Source organism: Ceratotherium simum, chromosome 4 (genome assembly GCF_057802395.1).
Source record: "Ceratotherium simum simum isolate JZ-2026a chromosome 4, ASM5780239v1, whole genome shotgun sequence".
In the NCBI taxonomy this organism is placed as follows: Eukaryota; Metazoa; Chordata; class Mammalia; order Perissodactyla; family Rhinocerotidae; genus Ceratotherium; species Ceratotherium simum.
Genome location: NC_141903.1, coordinates 62,254,890 through 62,281,974, shown reverse-complemented (window position 1 = coordinate 62,281,974; position 27,085 = coordinate 62,254,890). Strand labels below are relative to the sequence as shown.

Sequence of the window (27,085 nt, the reverse complement as noted above, 5' to 3'; positions counted from 1 at the left end):
ACTTTCTACACAACTTTTCAGATATTCTCCACTTCTATCATAGGAGATGGACCTCTCCTACATTATAGAAAAAATTAGAACCATCAGTTGGCAGCTCCGTTTTTTTCTGGGAGTAGATATCCAAATCCACTACATTTGTACCCATTCTCTTTCCTTACTTCCATAGAGAAACTGTTCCTTGTCCTAAGTCTGTTTCTTGTGCCTGTTTTTTGTATCCCATCATCTCTTACTTTCCCAGAAATTTTACGTTATTTTATATACAGATCTTCCTTGACTTATGATGGGGTTATGAACTGATAAGTCCATCGTAAGTTGATAATATCCTAAGTCGAAAATGCATTTAATACACCTGACCTACTGAACATCATAGGTTAGCCTAGCTTACCTTAAACTTACTCAGAACATTTACATTAGCCTACAGTTGGGCAAAATCATCTAACACAAAGCCTATTTTATAATAAAGCGTTGAATATCTCATGCAATTTATTGAATACTGTACTGAAAGTGAAAAACAGAATGGTTGTGTGGGTACAGATAGTTATCAGTGTTTCTATTGTTTACCCTCATGATCATGTGACTGGGACCTGTGGCTGGCTGCTGCTGCCCAGCATCATGAGAGAGTATCATACCACATATTGCTAGCCTGGGGAAAGATAAAAAATCAAATTCGAAGTACGAGTTCTATTGAATGAGTTTCACTTTTGCCCTGTTGTAAAGTTGAAAAATTGTTAAGTCAGGGACCGTCTGTATTATGTTCACCTTTTCTTCTCAACTGGATCCTGTGTTCACTTTTTAAATATGCTTAAGTTTTGACTCCTAAAAACTATCTCCATCTCTCTGCCCACCCCAGATAACCCTTTTTTAATCTCCATATTTTCTCCCAACTACTGTCTTTGCTTTCTGTTTTCTTAGTCAAACTTGTTCTAAGAGTAATTATGCTCACTCACTTCCTTAACTCCCACTTAGTTCTCAACCCACATATGTCTGGCTTCTGCCCCATCACTATTGAAATAGATATCTGTAAGATCACCAGTGACCTCTACATTGCTAAATTTAGCAGCTCTCTTACTTGACTTCCTCATAGTATCTGACTTTGTAGATTTCATGTTCCTTCTTTCCTCAGGGCCTTTGGGATCCAAGATGCCCAGTCTTACTCTTCTCTGGCCTGTCCTTCTCTGTAAACTCATTCTCCTCTACTCAGCCAATCTATTTTGGAGTTACTCAAGGCATGGCCCTAGGTTATGTCACTTCCCTCCCTTGACTCTATCCCTAGGTGATCTCCTGAATCACCTGGAGTATGACCTACATTTATTACTCTGGCTCAGATTTCTCCTCTAAACTCTATGGCCATGTAAATCAATTGCCTACTTGACATTCCTCCTTAGATGTCTTAGAAGTACCCTGAATTTCCCATGTCTAAAGCTGAATTAAAAATCTCCTCAATACAACCTGACCCAACCCAACCCAACCCAGTTCACTTTTAGTATTCCTTATTTCAGTGAATGGCAATGCCATCTATCCTGTGTATACGACTCAGAATATTAGGATCCTACCTCTTCCACTTATACTGTGGCTCTTATTACAACTTGGTATTAAATATCATATTGGAATCAATGAGCCTTTTAAAGGTGAAATAGGAAAATTTGAGTTACTCTGGGCATTCCTTTAATAAATCTGGAAATTTTCAGTATTGCATCAACAGCAGATTCTATTTGGATTATAAAAATAAAATTCATCAACTGTTGTGAGTATAAAATTCAAAAAAATAATTATCTTTTGCTTTTTTCTGTTTGCGAATATATCTTTTCATATGTTTACAGATAACTGAGTTCTACTTTTTATAGTTTTGTAAATGCACACATTGCAAATGACTCCTCTTTTAAAATTTAGTGGATATAAAGAAAGATAGTAGGGTAGCTGACCCTCTCACCAGCATGTCTGACTATATTGTTGTTGGAGGAGGCAATCTTTAATGGTTATCTTAAAGTTATGGGATTCTTTGATTTTTTGGTATGTTTTCTTTGCTATGTTTTTAAAGACTTAAATCTTTGACTCTCTCTTCATCTACATAATGAGTGTGATCCACATTCCTCCACCCCTTTATATTTATCAGGAGAGGAGAATGTGAGTAGAGGAGAGGGGGCTTAAAGGGCAGTGGATATATGGGAAATAGCATTTCTTGAGTTCTTACTCTGTTCCCCACATTATGCTGGATGTTTTATATATATATATTAACACTCTGAATGATATCTTCACCATGTCTTCTGTATAATTGCCTATATTTACCTTTAGAACTTAGAGAATCTAGATAACTTACTTACAATCACATACCTAGTAAGTGGTAGAAAACACATGAGTTCTTGACTCCAAAGCTTCTGTCTTTTTGATCACAGAATTTGTTTGATCTTATGATTTTAATAGTGTTCTTAGTAGATTAAATTAGAAGGGATATATATTTCAAGCAATTCAGGGGATGAGTTTGGTTTAACCCAAGTTCTGCTAGCCCTTTGTTACCATAGAGTTTCTATTGTTAGCTTCAGGGCATAATCTTGAAAATATTAAGTATATTTATATAACTAAATAGTCATTGTGAATTCTCATTAATTTAGACATTAGTAGGGTTGAAGTTTGTCTTTGAATTATGTGTTAAAATATTTTGCTAAACAGTCTGAAAGGAATTCTGGGGAAATGTTTGCTTTTCTATTTCGTAATTGAAAATATTCTTTTTTTGTGTGCGTATGTGTATATATCTATATATATTATTAAATGCACTTAAATAATTAAAAGCAATTTTTACCTAGTTTAAAAAATAGATTTAGAATTATTTTTACTCTGCAACACTTTGTTAGCTTCATATACTGTGTTACTTGAAAGTAATAAAAACAATAAAACAAAACTACATTTCTTGACAAATACTACAAACATCCTATAAGTTAGATGTTTACGTTTTTAAATTATTTCTAAGTTAATGGAATTATATTGAATTTTTACTTAATAGAAATAGCATTATTGTCCTATCAAAATATAACATAATAAGGGACTAAAGTTAAAATCTTTGAGTTTGGATTTAACAGAAATGTCTTTAAAACATCTTTTTTTTAAAAATTTTATTTATTTATTTATTTTTCCCCAAAAGCCACAGTAGATAGTTGTATGTCGTAGTTGCACATCCTTCTAGTTGCTGTATGTGGGACACGGCCTCAGCATGGCCGGAGAAGCGGTGCGTCGGTGCGCACCTGGGATCCGAACCCGGGCCGCCCAGCAGCGGAGCGCGTGCACTTAACCGCTAAGCCACGGGGCCGGCCCTAAAACATCTTATATAATAAGTGGAAAAAGAAATTCTATGAGGAATTATTTGATAACTTGGATTCCTATAATTGAGTAATATAAAGTGAAAAATAAAGTTAAAGAATGGCTTTTATGTGACATTAAATTCACACTAACAAAAGCAGAGTTTTAGCTTATATAATAATGATCTCATTTAAATGTAGCTCTTATGGAATCTTATTTAACAAAAATAGAGTGAAAGGAAATAAAACCAACCACTTGAAATGGTATAATTTTAATACAACACAAAGTGTCACTCTAGTGCCACACCTCTACTCATTACTTCTAAAGCATCTTTATTCAAATGGAAATAATATCAGTCTTCTTCTGATTTATAATCCTTCACTACTGTATTAGAAAATAGTTTATGGGAAAATATACCAGGCATATGTTATTTATGACTCAATGACATAAAGAACTAGTAATACTACTGTTGGTTTTAATGCTTGGTTTGACTTCCAAAAAGTAAATGATTATTCAATTTTGTATTGTTTTTTAGCATTATCACCTAGTACTTAAAAATACTTTATATGTTATAAAATCATAACTCTTGGAGCCATGCAGAATCTTAAGAGATCATTTGATCCAACCTCCCTGTCTTTCAAATTATGTGACATCTGAAACCTAGAAATTTTAAAAGTCTTACAGAATGTCACATCTAGCTTGTAGTGAAGGTAAGATTTGAACAATCTAGAGTATTGTCTGCAAAATCAAGGACCTTTTATTTTTGTCTCAGAATTTTTAGATTATGTGTATTACAAAAATTGTGCTATGTAAATAGAGAATTCGTTTAACAGTATTTATTGCACGTCTACTAAATGTTGTGAATACAATGAATGATAAGACATATATGGTCACGTCTCATGAAGCTTACACTTTTGTGGAGTAGACCAATACAAAACAAGAAATTAACAATTGTGATAATTGCTATGAAACAAGGAGTTAAGATAGAAGAATAACAGACGAGTACCTACTTAAGATAGGTAGTCAGGGGTCTCCTAGGAAATGGCATTTTTGCTGAGACCTGAAGGACAGAAAGTGCCCTCCTTGTGAAGAGTGCATGGAAAGAGTGGTCAGAGTAGGGAGTTAAGTAGTACATGCAAAGGTCCTGATTCCTTCAAGGTTTAAAATTTATTTATGGCTTCCTATGTGTATAATCATTATATATAATGCATTTACTGTAATTTTCTTCTTATGAAATATATATAGCTTATTTTCTCAATGGTGCTATAAGCATTTAAATAATTATATAGTATGTTGTATAGTGATTACAGCAGTACTTTTAAAGAACTAATTATTGAACAAAGGCAAGATGTTAATGTATGTGAAATTATATCGTTATACCTAGAGCTCAATGGGATTAATTGGAAGAAGCTAATGTTGCTCATTGATTTCATGATCAGACGTGTTGATTAGAAAAAGTTAGGAACAGAGCCATACAATAGGGCATATACCTCTCCTGCAAGTCTCATTGTTCTTAAAAACTATTAAACTAAAAACCAGGAAATTTATATTTTAACCTAATTCTTGATAGTAGGATAGTGTCTCAGAATGTCTAAATGATTGCCAATATTATGTAATACAATAGATACTTAGAATTTCTGAAGGAGATTTAAAAAAAACGTATCCTTATATTATGTAGGAAGGTAAGGCATATGAGATGATAAAATCTCACCTCACCAGAGGATGCATGATGCAGCAGCACTGATATGTATTTTTTAATTAAATTTTTTATTTTGAGATAATTGTAGATTGAGATGTTGTTTTAAGACTTAATATGGAGAGATCCTATATTCAATTCTCCGCAATGGTAGCATCTTGCAAAACTATAATATAATAATCCAGATATTAACATTGATACAGTTATGATACTGAACACTTCCGTCACTGCAGGGATCCCTCATGTTGCACTTTTATAGCTGCACTGCCTTCCATCTCCTACTCCCATCTTAACCCCTGGTAACCATTAATCTGTTCTCCATTTCTACAATTTTGTCTTTTCAAGAACGTTATATAAATGGAATCACACTATATGTAAACTTTGAGTTTGGCATTTTGCATCCATCATAATTTTCTGGAGATTTGTTCGGGTACTTTCATTGCTTTTTACTGTTAAGTAGTATCCATGGTACGTGTGTTAGTTCCTAGGGCTGCCATAACAAAGTACCACAGACTGGGTGGCTTAAAAAACATAAATTTAGGGGCCAGCCCTGGTGGCCTAGTGGTTAAGTTCAGTGCACTTCGCTTCGGCGGCCCGGGTTCAGTTCATGGGCGTGGACCTACACTGCTCTCTTGGTGGCCATGCTGTGCTGGCAGCTCACGTGCTAAAAAATAGAGAAAGAGTGGCACAGATGTTAGCTCAGGGCGAATCTTCCTAAGCAAAAAAAACAACAGAAAAAACCACACAAGTTTATTCTCTCATAGTTCTAGAGGCCAAAAGTGTGAAATAAGGTATCAGGAGACTGGTTTCTTCTGATGGCTTTTAGGGAGAATCTGTTCCACGCCTCTCTCCTAGCTTCTGATGATGGCTGGCAGTCCTAGGCATTCCTTGGTTTATAGAAGCATCACTCCAATCTCTGCCTCCGTCTTCATATGGTGTTCTGCCTGTGTGTCTCTTCTCAATATCCAGATTTTCCTCTTTTTACAAGGACACCAGTCATATAGATTAAGGGCCTATTTAGTCCAGTATGATCTCATCTGTTTTTTTTTTTTTTTTTTTGTGAGGAGGATCGGCCCTGAGCTAACATCTGCCAATCCTCCTCTTTTTTTTGCTGAGGAAGACTGGCCCTGGGCTAACATCCATGCCCATCTTCCTCCACTTTATATGGGATGCTGCCACAGCATGGCCTGATAAATGGTGTGTTGGTGTGCGTCCGGGATCCGAACCGGTGAACCCTGGGCTGCTGCAGCGGAGCGCGTGCACTTAACTGCTTGCGGCACTGGGCCGGCCCCCAGTATGACTTCATCTTAACTAATTAAATCTGCAACAACCCTTTTTCAGAATAAGGTCACATTCTGAGGTTCTTGGGGTTAGGATTTGAATATTATTTTTTGGAGGACACAATTCAAGCCGTAAGAGTATATATACCATACTTTGTCTACTCATATCAGCCTTTGAAGGACATCTGTTTTTTTTTTTTTTTTTTTGATTTGATTTGATTTGATTTGATTTTTTAAAATTTTTTGTTTATTGCAGTAACATTGGTTTATAACATTGTAAAAATTTCAGGTGTACATCATTATACTTCTATTTCTGCATAGATTACATCATGTTCACCACCAAAATACTAATTACAACCCATCACCACGCACATGTACCAAATTATCCCTTTCACCCTCCTCCCTCCCCCCTTCCCCTCTGGTAACCACCAATCCAGTCTCTGGAAGGACATCTGTTTTTTTTTTTCAGTGTTTGGCAATTACAAATAAAGATGCTCCAAACATTTATGTACAGGTTTTTGTGTGAGCATAAGTTTTAATTTCTCTGGGATAAATACCCAGAAGAGTGCAGTTGCTAGTTGTATGGTAATTGCACGTTTAGTTTTCGAAGAGTGACTGTACCATAATACGTTCCCACTAGCAATGTGTGAATGATTGGTTTCTCCTCATCCTCCCAGAATTTTTAAAAATTTGAGCCATTCTAATATGTGTGTAGTGATATCTCATTTTTTTAAAAAAGATTAAGACTTTATTTTTTAGAGCAGTTTAAGTTTCACAGGAAAATTGAGAGAAAGGTACAGAGATTTCCCATATACCCCAGCCCCCACATATGCATAGCCTTCCCCGATATCAACATCCCCCACCAGAGTGTTACATTAGTTACAACTGGTGAACCTACAGTGATGCATCATTATCACCCAAAGACCATAGTTAACATTAGGTTTCACTCTTGGTGTTGTACATTCTTTGGGTTTGAACAAATGTATAATAACATGTATCCATCACTATGCTATAATACGGAGTACTTTTTCCTAATAATCCTCTATGCTTCACATATTCATCCCTCCCTCCATCCCCAACTGCGGTCCACCACTGATATTTTTACTGTCTCCATAGTTTTGGCTTTTCCAGAAAGTCACATAGTTAGAATCATATATTGTGTAGCCTTTTCAGATTGGCTTCTTTCACTTAGTAATATGCATTTAAGGTTCCACCATGTCTTTTCGTGGCTTGGTAGCTCATTTCTTTTGAGCACTGAGTAATATTCCATTGTTTGGATGTACCACAGTTTATTTATCCATTCACCTGCTAGAGGACACCTTGGTTTCTTCTAAGTTTGGCAATTATGAATAAAGCTGCTATAAACATCCATGTGTGAGCTTTTCTGTGGACATAAGTTTTCAGCTCCTTTGAGTAAATACCAAGGAATGTGATTGCTGGATCATATAGTAAAAGTATGTTTAGTTTTGTAAGAAACTGCTAAAACCATCTTCCAAAATGGCTTTACCATTTTGCGTTTCCACCAGCAATAAATGAGTGTTCCTGTTGCTCCACATCCTCACCAGCATCTGGTGTTGTCAGTGTTCTGGATTTTGGCCATTCTAATGGGTGTGTAGAGGTATCTCATTGTTGCTTTAATTTGCGTTTCTCTGATGACATATGATGGGGAGCATCTTTTAATGCGCTTACTTGCCGTCTGTATCTTCTTTGGTGAGGTGTCTTTTAAGGTCTTTGGCCCATTTTTTAATCAGGTTGTTTGTTTTCTTAGTAGACTTTTAAGAGTTCTTTATATATTTTAGAGACCAATCCTTTATCAGATGTATCTTTTGCAAGTCTTTTCTCTCAGTCTATGACTTATCTTCTCATTCTTTTGACGTTGTGTTTCTCAGAGGAGAAGTTTTTAATTTTGATGAAGTCCAGCTTACCAATTATTTCTTTCATGGCTCATGCCTGTAGTGTTGTATCTAACAAGTCATCACCATACCCAAGGTCATTAGATTTTTTCCTATGTTATCCTCTAGGAGTTTTATAGTTTCATGTTTTACATTTAGGTCTGTGATCCATTTTGAGTTATTTTTTGTGAATGGTATAATGTCTGTGTCTAGATTCATTTTATGCATATAGATGTCCAGTTGTTCCAGCACCATTTGTTGAAAATATTATCTTTTCTCTCTTGTTTTGATCACTTGGAAAGATTCCATTTATTCTCCAGGGTAAAATAAAGGCAAAATAACAGTAATACATAGAGATTGTAAACTATGAGAAGTCATGTTTAAAAATAGAGCTTTCTCTAAACTATATAATGTATATGACTTAAAATCTTTTTTTAAAATTTCAACTTTCTGTAATGGTTTAATCCTTTCCTTTTTGTTTAGTATTTAATGAAGCTAAAACTAATTTATTCACATCCTTTATTTAACTCACAGTCATTTTTTTCTGGCTGAATAATGCTTCTAACTCTTTAACTTTTTTCTCCTAAATCTATAGTTTTCCTTTTTACTGGATTATGCCCAACCATAATAACCCTTCCAGTTCATCCATTTAGAATGAACTGAAAATAGGTATGATCTTTATTAGAGTTTGTACTAGTTTCCTCAAATTGCTGTGACAAATTGCCACAAACTCAGTAACTTAAAACAACGCAAATTTATTCTCTTACATTTCTGGAGATCAGGTCAGAAATGAGTCGTATGGGCCTAAGAACAAGGTTCTGGGCCTTGGGCTGATGTTTTCTGGAGACTCTTGGGGAGAATCTACTTCTTAGCTTTTCCAGCTTCTAGAGTCTGTCCTCATTCCTTGGTTCTTGGCCCTACATCACATTGCCTTTTCTCCCTGTTTTTTCATTGTCACAGTGCCTTCTCTGACATTGTCCTTCTTGCTTCCCTCTTATCAGATGCTTATGAGTAATAGGGTTTATCTGGATAATCCAGGATAATCTCCCATTTCAACATCCTTAACTTAATCATATCTGAAAACTGCCCGTTGCCATGTCAGGTAACATATTCACAGGTTCTGGGGCTAAGGATGTGGTCATCTTTGGGAGACCATTATTCAGCCTACCGTAGAGTTGAAGATACAAGAAAATGTATGTTTTTTACTTTAAATAGTTTTAAAAAAAATTGTAGTTGCATGTTCAGTTACTATTTACTTTTTTTCAATTATTGTGCCTTATTTGTCATTTCATATTTCATCTTGAAAAGCTTACTTTCATTGTTTTAATATTTTTTTTTCATTTTTTTCCCAATAGTCTTTATGAAATTTGTTTGCAAAAGAATACTGGTAACAGTAAGGGTTATAGAGTATTATTTTCAAGTATACTTCCCTATTGATTTTGTCTTCATTTGTGAAATCATTCACCTTTTTTTAGACTGATCTTGCAGATATGCATGAAAATGTTTTTTACCATCTTACCTTGTACATTTTAAATTGTTCCTTATACTATTGTCACAAAGAATTGTGATTCTTTTGGTAGCTAGGAAATGCAAGGAAGGAACCCTCAGGAAGCTTTAGGTTCATATGGGTGTAATCTTTTCCAGGACCTGGTTCTTATAAATTTATATTCACAAAAGTGATTCTTTTAAAAATCAACTTTCTCTGAAGAGATTCACTGAGAAGTTAAAAAGAAAATTATAACCAATTCATTATGAAAAGAGAGTTACCATCTAATAAGCAAACCAGCATGAATTTATCAGAAAATCTCTGTGGATTTAGCACGTAGGTCACAGACTGTTGAATGATGACGATAATTGCCATTTACTGATTTCTTACTATATAGTAGGCACTGTGCCTCTAGGCAAATTTTTCAGATATTATCGCATTGAATTCTCAGAACAACCCTGACAGTAGATATTATTATTATCAATTTTTCCAGTGATAAAACTGAACATGAGGAAAGCAAAGTGATTAAGTCATGAAGTTGAATCTGTCCTAATTCAGTGTAATTACACTCTTTCTACTATGCCACGATGATTTTACTTGGGAAGTATTAAGGAGCTCTGACAGTGTGGTATATCCTTCTCCATTACTTCTGCTATTAACTTCACTGGTTAGAGTGGTTTGTCTTTTAAATATTGCTAGGTCTTTCTTACTAATAATCTTACTCATTAGTTCTACTTCTCCAAAATCTCACTCAGTTCTCCACCTTTTTGTTAGAGTTTCATCTGAAACTCATTGCTATATAATTGAGATGATTATAGCTTTCTTTATAGCATCCACTGAGGCTGCACCCTGCTCAATTTGGTTGGAATTGAGTTTTCAAAATATTGATCAGCATCCTATTTATAAACAAATCTCTCTTAGTGGGGGTTCTTTCTGCCCATGAACACTCATTCAGTTTTGTTGATTCTTATAAGTTCCAATTTAAGAAGGTAACATTTTCTGACATATTCTCCAGCTCTGAAGCTTTCCCTAATTGACAATCTATTGTCTCTTACATATTAATAACTTACAGTAGTGCATGACACAGTTCTTAGATACTGTTCATAGATATTAATATACTATGTATGACCCTGTTTCCAAAGACGTTCCCTGCCACTACTACCTGTTTTCTCGTGGCTTTAATGTGGGTGAATTAGTTTGAAATTCTCAATAAGGGTAGCCTCCAAAGGATGAAAAGTCACAATAAGGCAACATGTGGCCTATGTAGTTCTCTAAAGGAGGGATGGGGAAGTCTACTATCTATGTAGTGGTGATATTGGGAGGATTTGGGGACTTTTGTTATGCTCATTCCCTTAATCACAGTTCAGCCCTCAATCCTTGTCAGAACAGCTTTCCCTCACTCTAAATACACATTCCTCGCAATATACACACAGCTTGGTCCCAGGCTGTCACCTTGATTTGATTTATTTTACTCTAGGCACAGATCTGACTCTAGCTATATTCCATTTGAGATTTGAAATAAATTAAGATTCTACTTCAGTCTTATTAATTCATTTTATGTCCTACACTTCTGGACCTAAGTGTCTGTATTCTGTGAGGTAGATGGTTTAACTGTAAAATAAAATGAATGCAATTGATCATAATATATTTGAAAGCATCTTGAATTTGGTTTTTGCTTCCAAACATTGTCTTCCATTTTGTTAATGCTAACATTTAATAACTGTTGTGATGACTCAATATCTGTTTCGGTTTATAATTCTTGTGATTCTGAGGCACTCTTATAAAGATGAAAATGAAAGAAAACAGAAGCGTAGTATACATATATATAGTTTCCTTTAAAGTCTTTATTTCTTAAGTAAGTTGGAATAATTTATATTTAATGTGTTCTCTTTTAGTATTGTGCTTCTGTTAAGCCAAAAACAGACACTTGAAGAGCTGAAACAGTCAGTCCAGCAGCTGAGATGTACTGAGGCAAAGTTTACAGCACAGAAAGAATTACTAGAGCAAAAAGTACAAGAAAATGATGGGAAGGAGCCACCTCCAGTAGTCAATTATGAAGAAGATGCACGATCAGTTACATCTATGGTAAGCCAAAGAGTAATCAAATGAGAAACTTGAAAGAGTAGTATCTAGGTAATGAGTGAATATAAAAATTACTTCTGGTTTGCTATAACAAATTATTACTCTTGTTAATATGCAGGTCCTATTAAACTTGTTTGTAAATGCAGACTAGACTTGTCAGTCACTTCAGGTCACCTGGAGAGCACTTTCAGGAACCACCTGTAGAGTCAGAGGAAAAAACTCTTCTCTTGCCTTCAAAACTGAAAACAAAGACTGCACTTGTTTTTATTCCTTGGAGACAGCAGGAAGGTAGGGTGTTATTCTTAAGATAGAAGTAAGAAATAAGGAGAAAGCTATTTATTAATTTTTTTTCTTAAGAACAGTAGAATCTTATTTACCTGATATTGATGATGTGTTTATTGTTTTTACAATACAAAACATTGATTTTGTTTAAAAAAGATTTTTTCTTATAAATATCCTTACACTACAATAAACACATTTAAATCCACCAACTAGAAATTCAGTTTTATTTTATATAGTTTCATTAACTGTTTAAGAATGCCTAGTATCCTTTCCCTCTCTCCCTCCATCCCTCCCTGTCTTCCTTTCTTCCACCTTATGTTAGTGATTCTCACCAAGGGGCAATTTTGTCTCCTAGGGGACATTTGGCAATTTCTCCAGATGTTTTTCCTTGTCATAGCTAGTGGGTGCTATTGGTAGCTAGGGTGTAGAGGCCAGTGATGCTGCTAAACATCCTACAATGCACAGGAGAGCCCCTCCCTTCACACTCCCAACCAGAAATTATCCAACCCAAAATGGTCAATAGTGCCAAGGTTGAAAAAGCCTGAGGTATATCCTTGGCTTGTCTGTGGTTAGTTGGATGCAGTCCATAAAGAGAACTATTATAATTAATGCTGTTATAGTAATTTATATTTTAGTAATTTTTAGTTTGTTTTATTCTAAATAGTACAATTTGATTGTTAAACAAATTCAGATGTTCCCCATAGGAAAAAAGGCTGCATTTGAAAATGTGATAAATATGGAAATTAATATGAAGTATTTAAATTATTGTGCTTATTGCTATTTTTTAAATTAATTGAGCCATACTAATCTACACATTACATTGTGAATTATGAATTATAGTTCCTTGCCCTCCTTTAATGTCCTATCAGATAATAAGGGTCTTACCGTATGTACCAAGGATCCTACTAGGTTCCTTTTCTTGCTTTATAAGTCTTGATAACTATCTGACATATGCATTCTTTCAGAGGAACTTCTGAAGTTTTTTCTTTTACTTAGCTTTTGAAAACTTTAGCTAGTAGATATTTAGTTCTTTGAGTGTGGGTTATAATATTTCCTTGTCTCTGTCGGTGTGAAATTGTTTACTTCATAGCTTGATTTAGTGGCAGATAGGTTAAAACTGGCTATCTAATATATTTTAAGTAATTCTGTGTGCAGATGACCCATGTTGGCATTATTATTATGATAGAATAAAAGATAGTTATTCAAGTCATTAGATGATAGCAAATCTCTATTTGATAACTAAGACTAAAAACTAGACTTTGAAATTTAAAATATAACAGTTCATTAATTCTTATTTCATTAAGAATTTGTGATCATTTGGAGTTTTAGTTTTCATAATTATTGAGGAAAAGCTTTTTCAACAAATGAATAAATGATGTTTCAGAGAGAATATATAATACAGTTTAAGAGAACATATTGCTTTCTGGAACTTTAAACTTTCTCTTATACCCATTTATTAAATGATGATAATACCTGTAAAGTTTTACAGGATGATGTCACGTATTTCATTTTATCCAACTTATGTTAAATAGTTGAAATGCTAATTATAAATATATCTTATCTATTCATTGAAGAATGCCTTTAGTAAGTTTTAAGGAATCTACAAAGAAATACTATAATATATGTACTTTAAAGTAATAAAGTAACATTTTATAAATCAAACAGAGATTCCTCAAATGAATGAGATTTTACAGTACGTTTTATAAAACAAGTAGAAATATTTGCAGCACCTAGTTCTTAAAACTTAATAATACTCCCAAATATATCAGTGAAATTTTTGCATAATTGAATCTTTTCAATTAATAATTAGAATATTACTTTTCAATTTATTCAAAAACAGTAAAAATATTAAAGCTTCAAGTGACTGTTTAAGCATTATTTTATGAATAACATTACAAAAAAAGCCTGAAATTAACATAAGCAGTTCTCTTGGTGTTTCCTCTTTATAAATTCCTTCCTTATAAGTGGTGCAAAATTTCAACAAGGGAAATTTAGTTGACTATTAGAAGAATTGGAGGGACTAAAATTTTAAATTATGATTGAAGGGGAGGAAGACTATCTTTTACCCACTCTGGGTCCTTTCTGGCTGGGCTACAAATTAAATTGACATGAGACTGAATAGCAGGAGAAAATCAAACAAAACTTTATAACATGTATACATGGGAGAGACCTACAAGATGGCAGAGGTTCTCACCTTAAATACTACCTTCAGCTAAAGACAAAGGAGGATGTTGGGGGTGAGGGGAGTCAGCTATGGGAGATTACCAGAAAGCACCATAAACAAGAGTATGAGGATTTAAGTCCTTGCCTTCCACCTTCTGCACTGATAAGCGTTTCTAGAGATAAGGTCATCCCCCCTACTTCCTGGTACAGGGAGGGAGATACCTTTACAAATGGAGATTTCCCTTATAAATGTAAATGTGTCTTACAAAGGGTAACTTCTACTTTTCAAAGCTTCTTTCCGTTCTGCAGCCCAAAATAATCCTCATGCCAAAGAGACACATTTTGAGGTGGCGAATTCTGATCTCCCGCAGTCCTGCCTTTGAAACCAAGAAGTTTCACAGTCCTTTTGAAACTTAAAAGAAGTTTCACAGTCGAGAAGCTGAGTTCGTAGATTGTTCCATCTCATTGAACACATTTCTTAGTCCTGATAATAGATCAGTCCATAGTTAAGTTCATTTTAGAAGGTGGTGATGCAGGTGGCTCCCAAAGTTAGGCCTATATTGTGGAAGCAAGCAATCAGGTATTTAATAAGAAGCATTTCTATGGAAACAAAAGAAAAACAAGGTTAATGGTTGGAGCAAATTATAAACCAGTTTCTGAGCTTAGAGGACAGCCAGTTAAGAAGATTTCTAGATGTCAGCGTCAGAGCATCATTTGCAGCTTAAAATGTATCTGATGATGTCGTTGGGTATTCAGCTACCTTTTCTGAGTGGCTAACATAGCAACAGACATGAATCTCTCTTAAGTTTATATCAAGACCTCCAGCTTCAGTTTGCAAGGCTTCAGGAAAAAGGGCAGGTTCAGTTCTCAGTGATTTCAAACGAAAATGATGGAAAAAATCAAAAACATTAGTTTGGAGATTTGTAGCCAGATATTTCAGGAGACTAGAAGAATTCAGGATCCAGTCCAGTCAACAGATATAAAACAAAAACCTCAAAGACAACAAAACTAGGATCTAATACCTGCAAATTTGTACTATGGTTTTTATTGAAATATAATTTTTCTCTCTAAAATCACTCTCATTTTTACCAAAGATAGCGAAATTAAGACTAACTGGTTTGTGAAATAAGTATAGTTTCAATAAATTTGGCCCAATTATTTACATAAGTACAGCAAGAATAGCAACTGGTCATATAGGCTCTTTTAAATCTGCTTTGCTGGAACTTTTTGTAGGGAATCTCAGATCGAACTTTAAAGGCCTCTTGAGGCCAGGAAAGCTAAGCCAAGGATTTTATCATCCGACTTTGCCTGCAATACCTACAGATTTGGGTGAATTCCTCTGTTCTCAAGGTCCCCCAAAATATTGAGGTTCCTTGCACCTGCCAGATAAGTGACATCCCTTGCTTATCCAGTAAGTGTTACTTGGAATGCTGTACATAAGGTACTAGGCCAATATTTTCATGTGGATTTATTCCATAAAGTCCAATCTTTGTCTCTCAAAAGCTGTCTTGTCATATCTGAGTTTGTATGTTTTTCTCAAATAATTTATTTAGAAGATCAGCCCTGAGCTAACATCTGATGCCAATCCTTCTCTTTTTGCTGAGGAAGACTGGCCCTGGGCTAACATCCGTGCCCATCTTCCTCCACTTTATATGGGATGCCGCCACAGCATGGCTTGACAAGCGGTCCGTGGGTGCGCGCCCGGGATCTGAACCTGCAAACCCCAGGCTGCCGCAGCAGAGCACACCCACTTAACCGCTACGCCACCAGGCCAGCCCCCAAATTTATCTTTCTTAACAAAACAAATAAAAATATTTCCATTCTTTATACCTTCTTTACTAAAAACATATCTTTCCTTCTATGCAAACATATTTTCCTGATTAATTTCTAGTAGCCTTAACCGCATATTAGAATTTTAGCCCTTAGAAACCTTAATTTTTAAGTAAATACTAAGAAGTAAGCAATTATAAACTTTCTTTTACATTAATATTCCGTGGCCTGACAAACCTACAAACGCTTTTCACAATTTCTGGAAACATGTTACTTTATAGTATAATCTTTTAATTAAACATAAGATATATTTACCAATAGACCCAAAACCCCTTTTAGTTTTTCTGTAAGAAGAAGCGAAAAGTAGATAAGCTTATATTTAGTAATTAATATCTAATATCTTATCTTATTTGAAACGATATAAATACTCAGTGAATTTTTATCATTTGACCTAGCACAACTTCAAAGTTTCAAGTTACCACAGAGATTTTAGAAGTTAATTACAAACTATGATTATTGCCAAAAGTTTATCTGTAAAGTCTAAATCACTTACATCTAAATCATTTGTTTCCAACCGTTGTCTTTTGATGACCCACAAAAACTTCAAAGACATTAGTTTTTATTTCTCTATCATATATGAAGGATAGTTTTGCTGGATAGAGTATTCTTGGGTGAAAGATTTATTTTTCAGTATTTTGAATATGTCATTCCATTCTCTCGTAGCCTGTAAGATTTCTGCTGAGAAATCTGCTGAAATCCCGACGGGGTTTTTTTGTAGGTTATTTTCTTCGGCCTTGCTGCCCTGAATACTTTTGTCTTTGTCATTGACTTTTGCCAGTTTGACTGTTATATACCTTGGAGAAGGTCTTTTTGCATTGATGTAATTAGGAGTTCTATTGGCTTAATATACTTGTAAGTCCAATTCCTTCCCCAGGTTTGGGAAGTTCTCAGCTATTGTGTCTTTGAACAAGCTCTCTGCTCCTTTCTCCCTCCCTTCTTCCTCTGGAATACCTATAATCCATATGTTGCTTTTCCTATTAGAGTTGGATATTTCGCGAAGAATTTCTTTAGTTTTTTAAAATCTTTGTTCTCTCTCCTCTTCTACCTGAAACATTTCTATATTTCTGTCCTCTAATTCACTAATTCTGTCCTTTGTAACATCAACTCTGTCTTTTATGGTTTCTAGGTTATTTTTTTATCTCATTAACTGTTTTCTTCATATTGAAATTTTTGTTTGGGTTTTTTTTAGATTTCAGTCTCTTTGGTGAAGTATTCCTTTTGCCTATTAATTTTATTCCTGAGCTCATTGAACTGTTTTTCTGAGTTTTCTTGTAACTCATAGAATTTCTTTATGAGAACTATTTTGAATTCTCTGTCATTTAGATTGTAAATTTCTGTGACTTCACGGTTGGTTTCTGGAGACTTGTCATTTTCCTTCTGCTCTGAGGTGCTACTGTAGTTCTTCATGGTGTTTGGTGAATTGACCCTTTGCTGGTGCATTTGTGGTAGTATCAGGTTGCAGATTCCACCTGCCACTGCTGGGGGTGAACAGGAGCTTTGTTTTCTCATCTTACCCTGTCTCCTGGAAGTGTGCATGTAGAGCTGCTCTCCATTTGCACAGGCTGGAAGCAAGCCGCTCTGCAGATTACACTCATGTGCACAGGGCCTCTGCACCAGCGGGCGGCTCATGTGTTGTAGGTGGGGTCTCCGTGTTTGCCAGATGGTTTGCTGTCCTGCTGGAAGGGCTACTGCGCTTGGTAGGGAACCAGCTGAACTGCTGTGCTAGGTTTATTGGGTGCCAATATGGAGGCTGAGCTGCCACTTGGTGGGTCCCATGGGCTGCTGTGCTCTGCAGAGGGGCGCCTTCTGCACAGGCATGGTGCCTTCTCGCCTGCGCTGCACTAGGCAGGAGGGACACTCTTGTCTGGGCTGAGCTGCCACTTGGTGGGTCCCACAGACTGCTGTGCTCCATGGACAGAGTGCTTTCTGAACTAGTGGGTGCCTTCATGGGGGCTGAGCTGCTGCCACTTGGTATAGAGTGTTCTCACCGCGGGGCCTCTGAGACACGGTGATACACCTGTGGGCTGGACTACAACTCCGAAAGCGTTTGCACATACTGTGCTGCCTCTGCCTCGTCTTACAGTCACAGTGGCCGCTGTGTGAGAATCAGCAACCTGACTCACTGCTGCTGGGGAGGGGAGGGTATCCTCAGCTAGTTCCACTCCCTCCCGGGGATCCAGTCCACCCACCTTCAGAGGCACAGGCGTGTGAATTTCTCAGATGTCCTGTTGTGCTGTGCAAGGAATCTTCTGCTGGTTAATGAATGTCCATTTAGTTGTAACTTAGAAGGGAGAAACAAAGGGAACAACTCACTCTGCCATGATGCTGACGTCTGTGAGAAAATGATAAATATTACTTATCAGACAGTTATTTTCTATTGTCTGTGGATAAATATGTTTCATTTAGTCATTAAAGAAATATTTATTGAGCACCTGCTATGTGTCAGGCATATTTCTAGATGCTCAGGATACGTCAGCGAATAAAACTAATAAAAAATCTCTCTTAGAAGTTATAGTCTGTGGTGAGTGGCGGTTAATAAATAAGTAAATTGTATATTATATTGGAAGATGATAAATGCCAAGAAGTAGAAACAGAGCAGGGTAGAGGATTGGGGGTCTAGAAGGTCAGAGGTTGGGACACAGTTTTAATTGGAAGTCAGGATAAGCATCATTGGGAAGGTGACATTTAAACAAAGACTTGAAACAGGGAGCTGGTAAGTCACGTAATCTCTGGGGAAAGAGCATTCTGGTCAGTGGGTACAACCATTGCAAGACTATAATGCAGTAGCATGTCTGGACTGTTCAAAGTACAGAAAGGTCTGAGTGGAGAGGAATGTGAGAGAAAGAGAATGAGATTAGAGAAGTAATGGAGAACAGATCTTAGTGCCTTGTGGAGTATAATTAAGGATTGTGGCTTTTCTCTGAGTAGAATGGGGAGCCATTGGGTTGAGGGGTTATAACAGAGAAATGACATGCTCTCTAACTTTTGATTTAAATAGATCACTGTGGCAACTATGTTGGGAATATATTTAAGGAGAGCAAGGATGGAAGAATGAGATTATTGCAGTAACCCAGGTGATAGAAGATGGCCGTTTGAGAAAGGATTGTAGAATGAGAAGTAGCAAGAAGTGTTTAGCTTCTGGATGTGATTTGAAGGTTGAGGCCATGAGATTTCTTATGGAATAACTATGGGGTATGAGGGAGAAGAGTCAAGGATGACTTTAAGGTTTTTAGCAGGAGCACTAGAGAAATGGAATTTCTTTCAAGTGCATGAAAATACTACATGTAGAGTAGCTTGCATGAGGACGAGTCAGACTTCAGTTTGTCTTTCCAAAAAAACGAATGTAGAAATTTGATATTTGGGCCTGGAGTTCAGGAGCATGATTTGGACTGGAGATATAAATTTGAGAGTTGTAGGCATCAGATGGTATTTAAAATCATTTGACTGTAGAAGGTCACTAAGTGAGAGAGGATAGATAGAGAAGAAAAGAGAAACAAGGACTGAACTCTGGGGCACTTCAAGTTACGAGGAATCGGTAAGAGACTAAGAAGGAGTAACCAGCGAGGTAGTAGCAAATCAAGAGAATTTGGTGTCCTCGAAGTGTTCCAAGGAGAAATGAGTTCCAGAATTTGGGACATGTTCGGTTACGGCAAAAGAAACAGTTGTATTGACTGCAGGAATTTTCTAAACTTTTAATATCAAATGCCCAAGAGGGGAACGTAGCATGGAATTCAGTGTCTCTGGAAATATTGGCCTAAACCCTTTTCAAAGAGCATCCTGAAGGGACCACAGTGCAATGGAACATACTTTGGGAAATACTGAGTTAGAAGGTAAATCCTTTCTTATCTAATTGGGTTATTGACAGATTAAATGTGCTGATAATTCTGAAGGCATCTTGAGTTGTTTAAATACTCTATATGCTCAAAGATTATTTTATCGTATTCTTCAATTCTCGCTCTGCAGGGCAGAAGAATCTGCCTTGTGGGGCAAATTAGGAGGGTGAACTCTTTGTTGGCTGCCCTTGGATAATGATGGAAATACCAGAATTTGCTAATCCCTCAGTAAACATTGGCTGACTTTCCTATTATGCTTATTTATTTATTAAAATACAACACTTTCCTTCATATTTGTTTTTCACTGTCTAGCCGTAAGAACATAATAAATTTTCAATAGTATTTGTTGAACTGAGGAATTGGACTTCCTTTTCACTCCAGAGAAATCTAGTTATTTTACTTTATGACAGCTGTGCTTTGACCAAATATATTATAATAATTTTTTTGAAAGAATTTCCCATCTATGTCAAATATATGTAGAATTGATGGCACCATCTAATGAGTTCCTACTTTTAAAATATGGTTAGCTAGTCTATAAGATAATTGCCTTTGCTTTGATGTTTCTGAAACTGCACATTTTTAAGCACTTTTGCTAGACTAATATGCAACATATATTTATCTCCTCTGCATATCTTAGTGAGTTAGTTCTGCTTAGTTGAACGGCGCTATCAATAAAATGCTGTTTTGTTACATTTTCAGCCAACAGAATATTTGGTTTGTTGACTAAATATTGTCTGCCATCATGAACTCAATAGTTATCCATTTTCCAGTAGTGTCCAATATATTTTCAATTTTATAGTTAAACACTAAAATGGACTGATATCAACTGAGACGTATTGACAGCATCATTGAAGCTATATCTGTTTTTATCATCAGGTATATTTTCTTTCTTTAAATACATAAGATAAATCTTAATTCCAAGCCTTACTCATCAAATACACTCAGAAAAGTACCACACTAAGAATCAGGAGACCTGAATTGAGCTTTCCGTCTGCTGTGTAGCTGTAGTCTGGTTCCTTAACCTTTCTGAGTTTTCTTTTCCACAAAAGGAGGAAATGAATATATACCCATCTTGCCTGATAGGATTTTTACGACACTGATATGAGGTAATGTGTGTAAACATATCTTATATTTTATGAAATACTATTAAAACATAAGGTTCTATTTCAGTTTTTTCTAATAATGTACCTTAGTCACATGTAAATTAGTAGATATTCATTGAGTTCTTAAGTATGAATTATAGATTTTTCTGCAAGATTATCGTATATATTTCTTATTTATAAAGGCAACGCCTTAATTTCTCTGAGTAGGTAGTACATATATATGTATAGGGGTCTAAGTGTCCCTTCCTTAGTACCCCTGTTCCCTATCTCAGAGGTTCCCTTCCAAAATCATTGTATGCAAATAAAAACATAAATGTATATTATATACCTCCTGCTCTTTTTACATAAATGGTAGAGCATGCAACAATGCTGTTCTGTACCTCACTTTTTTTTTTTTTTGAGGAAGATTGGCCCAGTGCTAACATCTGTTGCCAATCTTCCTCTTTTTCTTTTTTTTTCTCCCCAGAGCCCCAGTACATAGTTGTGTATCATAGTTATAGAGTTGTAGCTTTTCTATGTGGGGTGCCGCCTCAGCATGGCTTGATGAGTGGTGAATAGGTCTGTGCCCAGGATCCGAACCAGTGAACCCTGGGCCATTGAAGCGGAATGTGTGAACTTAACCACTACGCCACCGGGCCGGCCCTGTACCTCACTTTTTCACTTAGTATATTTTAGGTATCATTTTATAATAGTACATATACAGTTACTTCTTTTTCTCATATATTCATTTAACAAACAAATATTTATTGAGTGTCAGGTGTCAGGTACCATTTTAGGCTCTAGGGATGCAGTAGTGAACAAAATAAACATAATTTTTTCTATCCTTATGGACCTTTCGCTCTAATTGGAGGAGACAAACAATAAACAATTAAATACATATATGTATGTCAGGTGGTAGTAAGTTTTTTGGAGAAAACTAAAGCAAAATAGGAGAAAAGAATGCTAGGAGGTATATTTATATGTAGGATGGTCAAGGAAGGCTTCCCTGATAAAGTAGCATTTATGTGGAGATCTGAAAGAACAAGAGAGAAAATGATAAGGCTGCCTGGGGTGAGAATATTACAGGCAGTGGGAAAAGCAGGTGAAAGACCCTGAGGCAGGAGTCCCCTTCATGTTGGAGGAACCACAAGGAAGCCAGTATGCTGGAACAAAGTGAGAGAGAGTAATAGACAGAGTCAGAGACGGAGACGGAGAGAAGTAGCAGGCATTTAGATCATACAGTCTTGAAGACTATTGTAGGGACTTTGTTGCCAACTCTTAGAGAAATTAGAAACCATTGAAGATTCTTTGCAAAGGAGCGACATATTGACGTGGTTTCCAGTCTTTTCTTATTTTAAAGACAGCTTTGGTAAAAATCCTTATAATATTACTATGTGTATAAATGGAGTTTATGTGTAAGATACATTTTAGAAGGTTTTGTGCAGCTTATATAGGTTTAGATTTTACTCTCAAAATAGTTTAAAAGTTTCTTAACCTGATAACAAAGTCAGTTATAGATGTTAATTGTTACATTAATATTGACATTAGTATTTCAGTTTTGCAGATTAATAAATTAATAAATTCTTGCTTGCAGCTTTTATATGCATGAATTTTATCATGCTGAACGTTCAGAGGCTTTCTAGCCATTAATATTATTAAATTATCCTATGGATCTGATACCTAAAGTGTATTTATAGGTATATGTTATGCTTTATGTTTATTTGATGTATAAATTTATAATTTATAAAACAGAGAAGTTAGGAGATGATTATGATTATGTTACAAAAGGCTTGTTGACTTTTCCACATGATTCATGTCAAGATTCTTTAACATCACTAATCATCAGAGATATGGCTATCAAAATCACATTGAAATATCACCTCACACCTGTTAGAATAGCTATTATCAAAAAGACAAGAAATAACAAGTGTTGGTGAGGATGTGGAGAAAAGGGAACCCTTGTGCACTGTTGGTGGGAATGTAAATTGGTGCAGCCAACATGGAACAAGATAGAGGTTCCTCAAAAAATTAAAAATAGAACTATCATATGATGCAGCAATTCCTCTTCTGAGTATTTATCCGAAGGAAACGAAAACGCTAACTTGAAGATATCTGACACCCCCATGTTCATAGCAACATTATTTACAATAGCCAAGATATGGAAATAACCTAAATGTCCATCAATGGATTAATGGATAAAGAAGATGTGATATGTATACACACACACACACACACACACACACACACACACACACAATGAAATACTATTCAGCCGTAAAAAAGAATGAAATCTTGGGGCCAGCCCAGTGGCGTTGTGTTTGAATTCGTGTGCTCTGCTTCGACAGCCCGGAGTTCGCGGGTTCGGATCCTGGGTGTGGACCTACATACTGCTCGTCAAGCCATGCTGTAGCGGCATCCCATGTGCAAAGTAGAGGAAGACTGGCATAGATGTTAGCTTGGTGACAATCTTCCTCAGGCAAAAAAAGGGGAAGATTTGCCACAGATGTTAGCTCAGGGTCAATCTCCCTCATGGAAAAAAAAATGAAATCTTGTCATTTGTGACAACAATGCCCTCAATGGTCCTTGAGGGCATTATGCTAGGTGAAATAAGTCAGACAGAGAAAGACAAAAACTGTGTGATCTCACTTATATGTGGAATCTTAAAACAAAACAACTGAACTCATAGATAACAGAGAACAGATTGGTGGTTGTCAGAGGTGGGCTAGGGTGTGGACAAAATGGGTGAAGGTACAAACTTGCAATTATAAAATGAATAAGTCCTGGAGATGTAATGTACATCATGATATATAGTATAGTTAATAATACTCTATTATATATTTGAAAGTTGCTAAGAGTGTAGATCTTAAAAGTTCTTATCACAAGAAAAAAAATTTTTGTAACTATATGTGGTGATGAACGTTAAGTAGACTTATTGTGGTGATCATTGCACAATATGTACAAATATAAAATCATTATATTGTATACCTGAAAGTAATATAATGTTATATGTCAATTATATCTCAATTAAAAAAAGATTCCTTTAAATATTCACTTTTCTTTGGTTCATACAAATGAAGTCATTTCACATTACAGGCTAGTTAATGGATGGTGCCAGAGATGTTCTTTTGCGTTAGGCCACAATATTTTCAGTATCAGGGAAAAAAACACTCTTAAAATTTCAAAATGTTTTCAATTTATGTTTTAACTATTATCTGTGCTCATATTCATATGCATATGCAGTGGATATTTAGGCCAAATCAAGTAACTGGTAAGTGAAAAGTAACTTTCTCATTTATATATGTGTATGTATATGTATACGTATATATACTACAAAACAAATGAGAAGCTACTTTTCATTTTCATTTATATATATATATACACACACGTGTGTGTATATTTCAAATGTCTTTAATATCTTAGCACAAACTAACTGGCTAGGAGTTAAGGATGTAATAAAAGGAGAAAGTAAAGTTAGGCAAGAATTAAGTATTTACTATGATTAATGCAAAGAAAAAGCATTAGTCACTTAGATTCATTCAGTCATTTGGGATTCAGCAAGTGTTTAATGATTACTTACTACATGAATATCATGTACTGAGGTTTTGTGGGAAGGGCGGGTCAAAGATAAAATAGATTTAGACCCTGCCATAGGGTTTGGTGGGGGAGATGGAGCAGAAGTAATTGATTTAACAATTAATTGAAAGTTGGCTGCAATTTGAATTGTATGTATCCATAAGTTAAAACATTAAAAAATAATTTAGGTTCCTAGCAGTACCGGGAAATACATTCAGCAAATGTTTATAGAGGGAATGAATAGGTACAAAATTTCAAAATATCTATTGGCAGGTTATAATTGATGCTACTCAGTTTAAAAAATAGTTTAAATGTTAAGGTTAGTGTCTATCAAATATTTCTCACTTTTTAAATCATTGTGGCAGTAGTATTCTAACAGAGTGACAAAATCTCAAGTAGTTACAGAGATAATGACTAATAAGTGATTGCAATAGTCATCACTCTAGAGAGAGCTCCAGCTGCAGAGCCAGGCTGCTTGGATGTGTGTCCCTGCTCTACCACTTAATCGCGATGTTAGGCAAGTTACGGGACTTTTCTTGCCCTCATTTCCCGATGTGTATTACAGTTTTACCTTCTCTTGGGTTTGTTTTGAGGAGTGGTTACGATACGAATTTAAAGCACATGGAACAGTGCCTGCGGCTTAGTAAACTACTGTTGTCTTTTATATAGCTAATATGTGTGTGCTTATTTCTCTGCTAGTCTTTAGTCCTTAGTCTTGATACTATTTTTCATTAAGCATAAATCTTTTCTTTTAAAAAGGTATGCTGTTAATTTTTAGTATGCGTGTTTGGGATCTACTCTGTTTTTGAAGTATTGTTGTCCTTTAGCCATAATACATTACAAAATATTTTTTAAACAAAGTATCATGTAATTAACTTATGTATTGCTGACATCAGTAGGGTTGACTAGATAATTTTTTTAAAGAAAACTTTTAGTGTTATTAGTTTAACTACTCGAAGCTCACTTTTTTCCTTCTCCTACATAATTAAAGTTTGTTTAAAATTTTGCATAAAGCAATTTTTACAGAAATATCGCTTATAATCACATTATTTTAATGCCAGTTTTCTTTTATGGTTTAATTTAAATGGAAGAAAAAAATCCCTAAAAACCATTATATTTTATGATTATTCATTCCTAAAATAACATTTTTCTTTAAGTTTGCAATTATGGAAAATTCAATTAATAGCTTTTAATGCTCATATTACCTTTTAAAAATAACTCCTTGTTGTCAATTTATGTAATATCATATTTTATTCATTCTATCAGTTGAAATCTGTTTTTTTCCTACCCCTTTGATCCCTTTCTGTCTGTGTTATTTAAAGGCTCCCTTTTTAGCAGCCGGCCAAGGTGGAGAAAATGTAGGAATTTGAGTCAAATCATCCTGGGTTTAATTGCCTTTCGGTGAATTTTTACCCCCTAAACCTGAGTTTCTTCATCTGTAGCATGAGGTTCGTAATGTGCACCTCACAGGATTGTTATCAGGACTAAATGAATGAGTGCAAAGGCACAGGTACCTTACAGAGCCCAGACATAGGAAGGTGCTTCATACACATTTGGTTTCTGTCCCTTATCTTTCCCCTCTCCTCTCCATTTCTCTGTTTCCTCTTCTGTTTTGTTTCTTCCAGCTCTGCCCATTTTTCCCCTTTCCTCCTCCGCCTTCTAGTTAAACACAATTAACCAGCTCTTATGAATATCTGTTGTATGCCATGGATAGAGACATCCTGGAGTAATAGACAAAGTCTCGGCACTCATAGATCTACACGCAGCAGGCAGAAAATTGCAATAAACAGTTGATTAACAAGAAAACATGAGTTAAGTGCTATGATGAAACTGATCATTAATAATTCCTCAGGCTTTAGCCTTCAGCCTTTGGCCTTCAGTCTTGTTCTTTTCTTTGTAACCATCTATCTGTGGGCTTTTTTTCCTCTCATCGTGATTTAAACATCAATTGATGACTCCCAAATCTACGTTTCCAAGGAAATTGGGAATACTGCAATACCACTCAAGGTAAAGATGAAAACTGAAAGTAGAGAAGTTAAGTGACTTATTCAAGTTCACACCAAAAGGATTAAATGTAATAAAACATTTTAATTTATTAACAACAATTTCACTGTTAATCACATACTAATTAGATTTTCTTCTTATGATTTTTTTAAGATTAACTGTTTACTTAACTGATAGACATAGTATTAACTGGAATTCATTTTATGTTAATTAAAAATTTTTAGAAAACTTTAGACTCTTATAATGTAGGTTTAATGCAGATACATTGTTAGAAAAGATAGAGGAGAAATTTAGTCATTGGAAGAAGAAAAAAAGATTTAGATACATGGCTAATTTGTCATATTAATTGTGAATAATAAAATTGCTAAAAAATTTCTATTGATAAATGAGTACAGTTCTTCCTTTACTGCTATACTGTAGTTTTGTATTTGTACCCATTAAAAATAAATCAATCAAAAGCGACTGCTTGGCGTATAAACCATTGTAAAACATGTTCAGGACATTCCTTTAAAAATTTTTAAATAATTTAGTTTCCTTCTACCTGAAAAACGTTATTCCAGCCTCTACAATTTATTTGCTAATTCCCCTATT

The 27,085-nt window shown here is 35.3% G+C and overlaps 1 protein-coding gene across 12 annotated transcripts in view; it reads left to right on the top strand.

The window, feature by feature from the left end:
* The window catches only part of FER (FER tyrosine kinase), a 461,529-nt gene that overhangs the window by 142,354 nt on the left and 292,090 nt on the right, over window positions 1-27,085 (top strand). For all 12 annotated transcript variants that reach the window (XM_087429943.1, XM_087429938.1, XM_087429940.1 and 9 more), the window contains one exon: window positions 11,541-11,730. In XM_087429943.1, coding sequence (XP_087286069.1) covers window positions 11,541-11,730 — 190 coding nt within the window. The remainder of the gene's footprint in view (window positions 1-11,540; window positions 11,731-27,085) is intronic.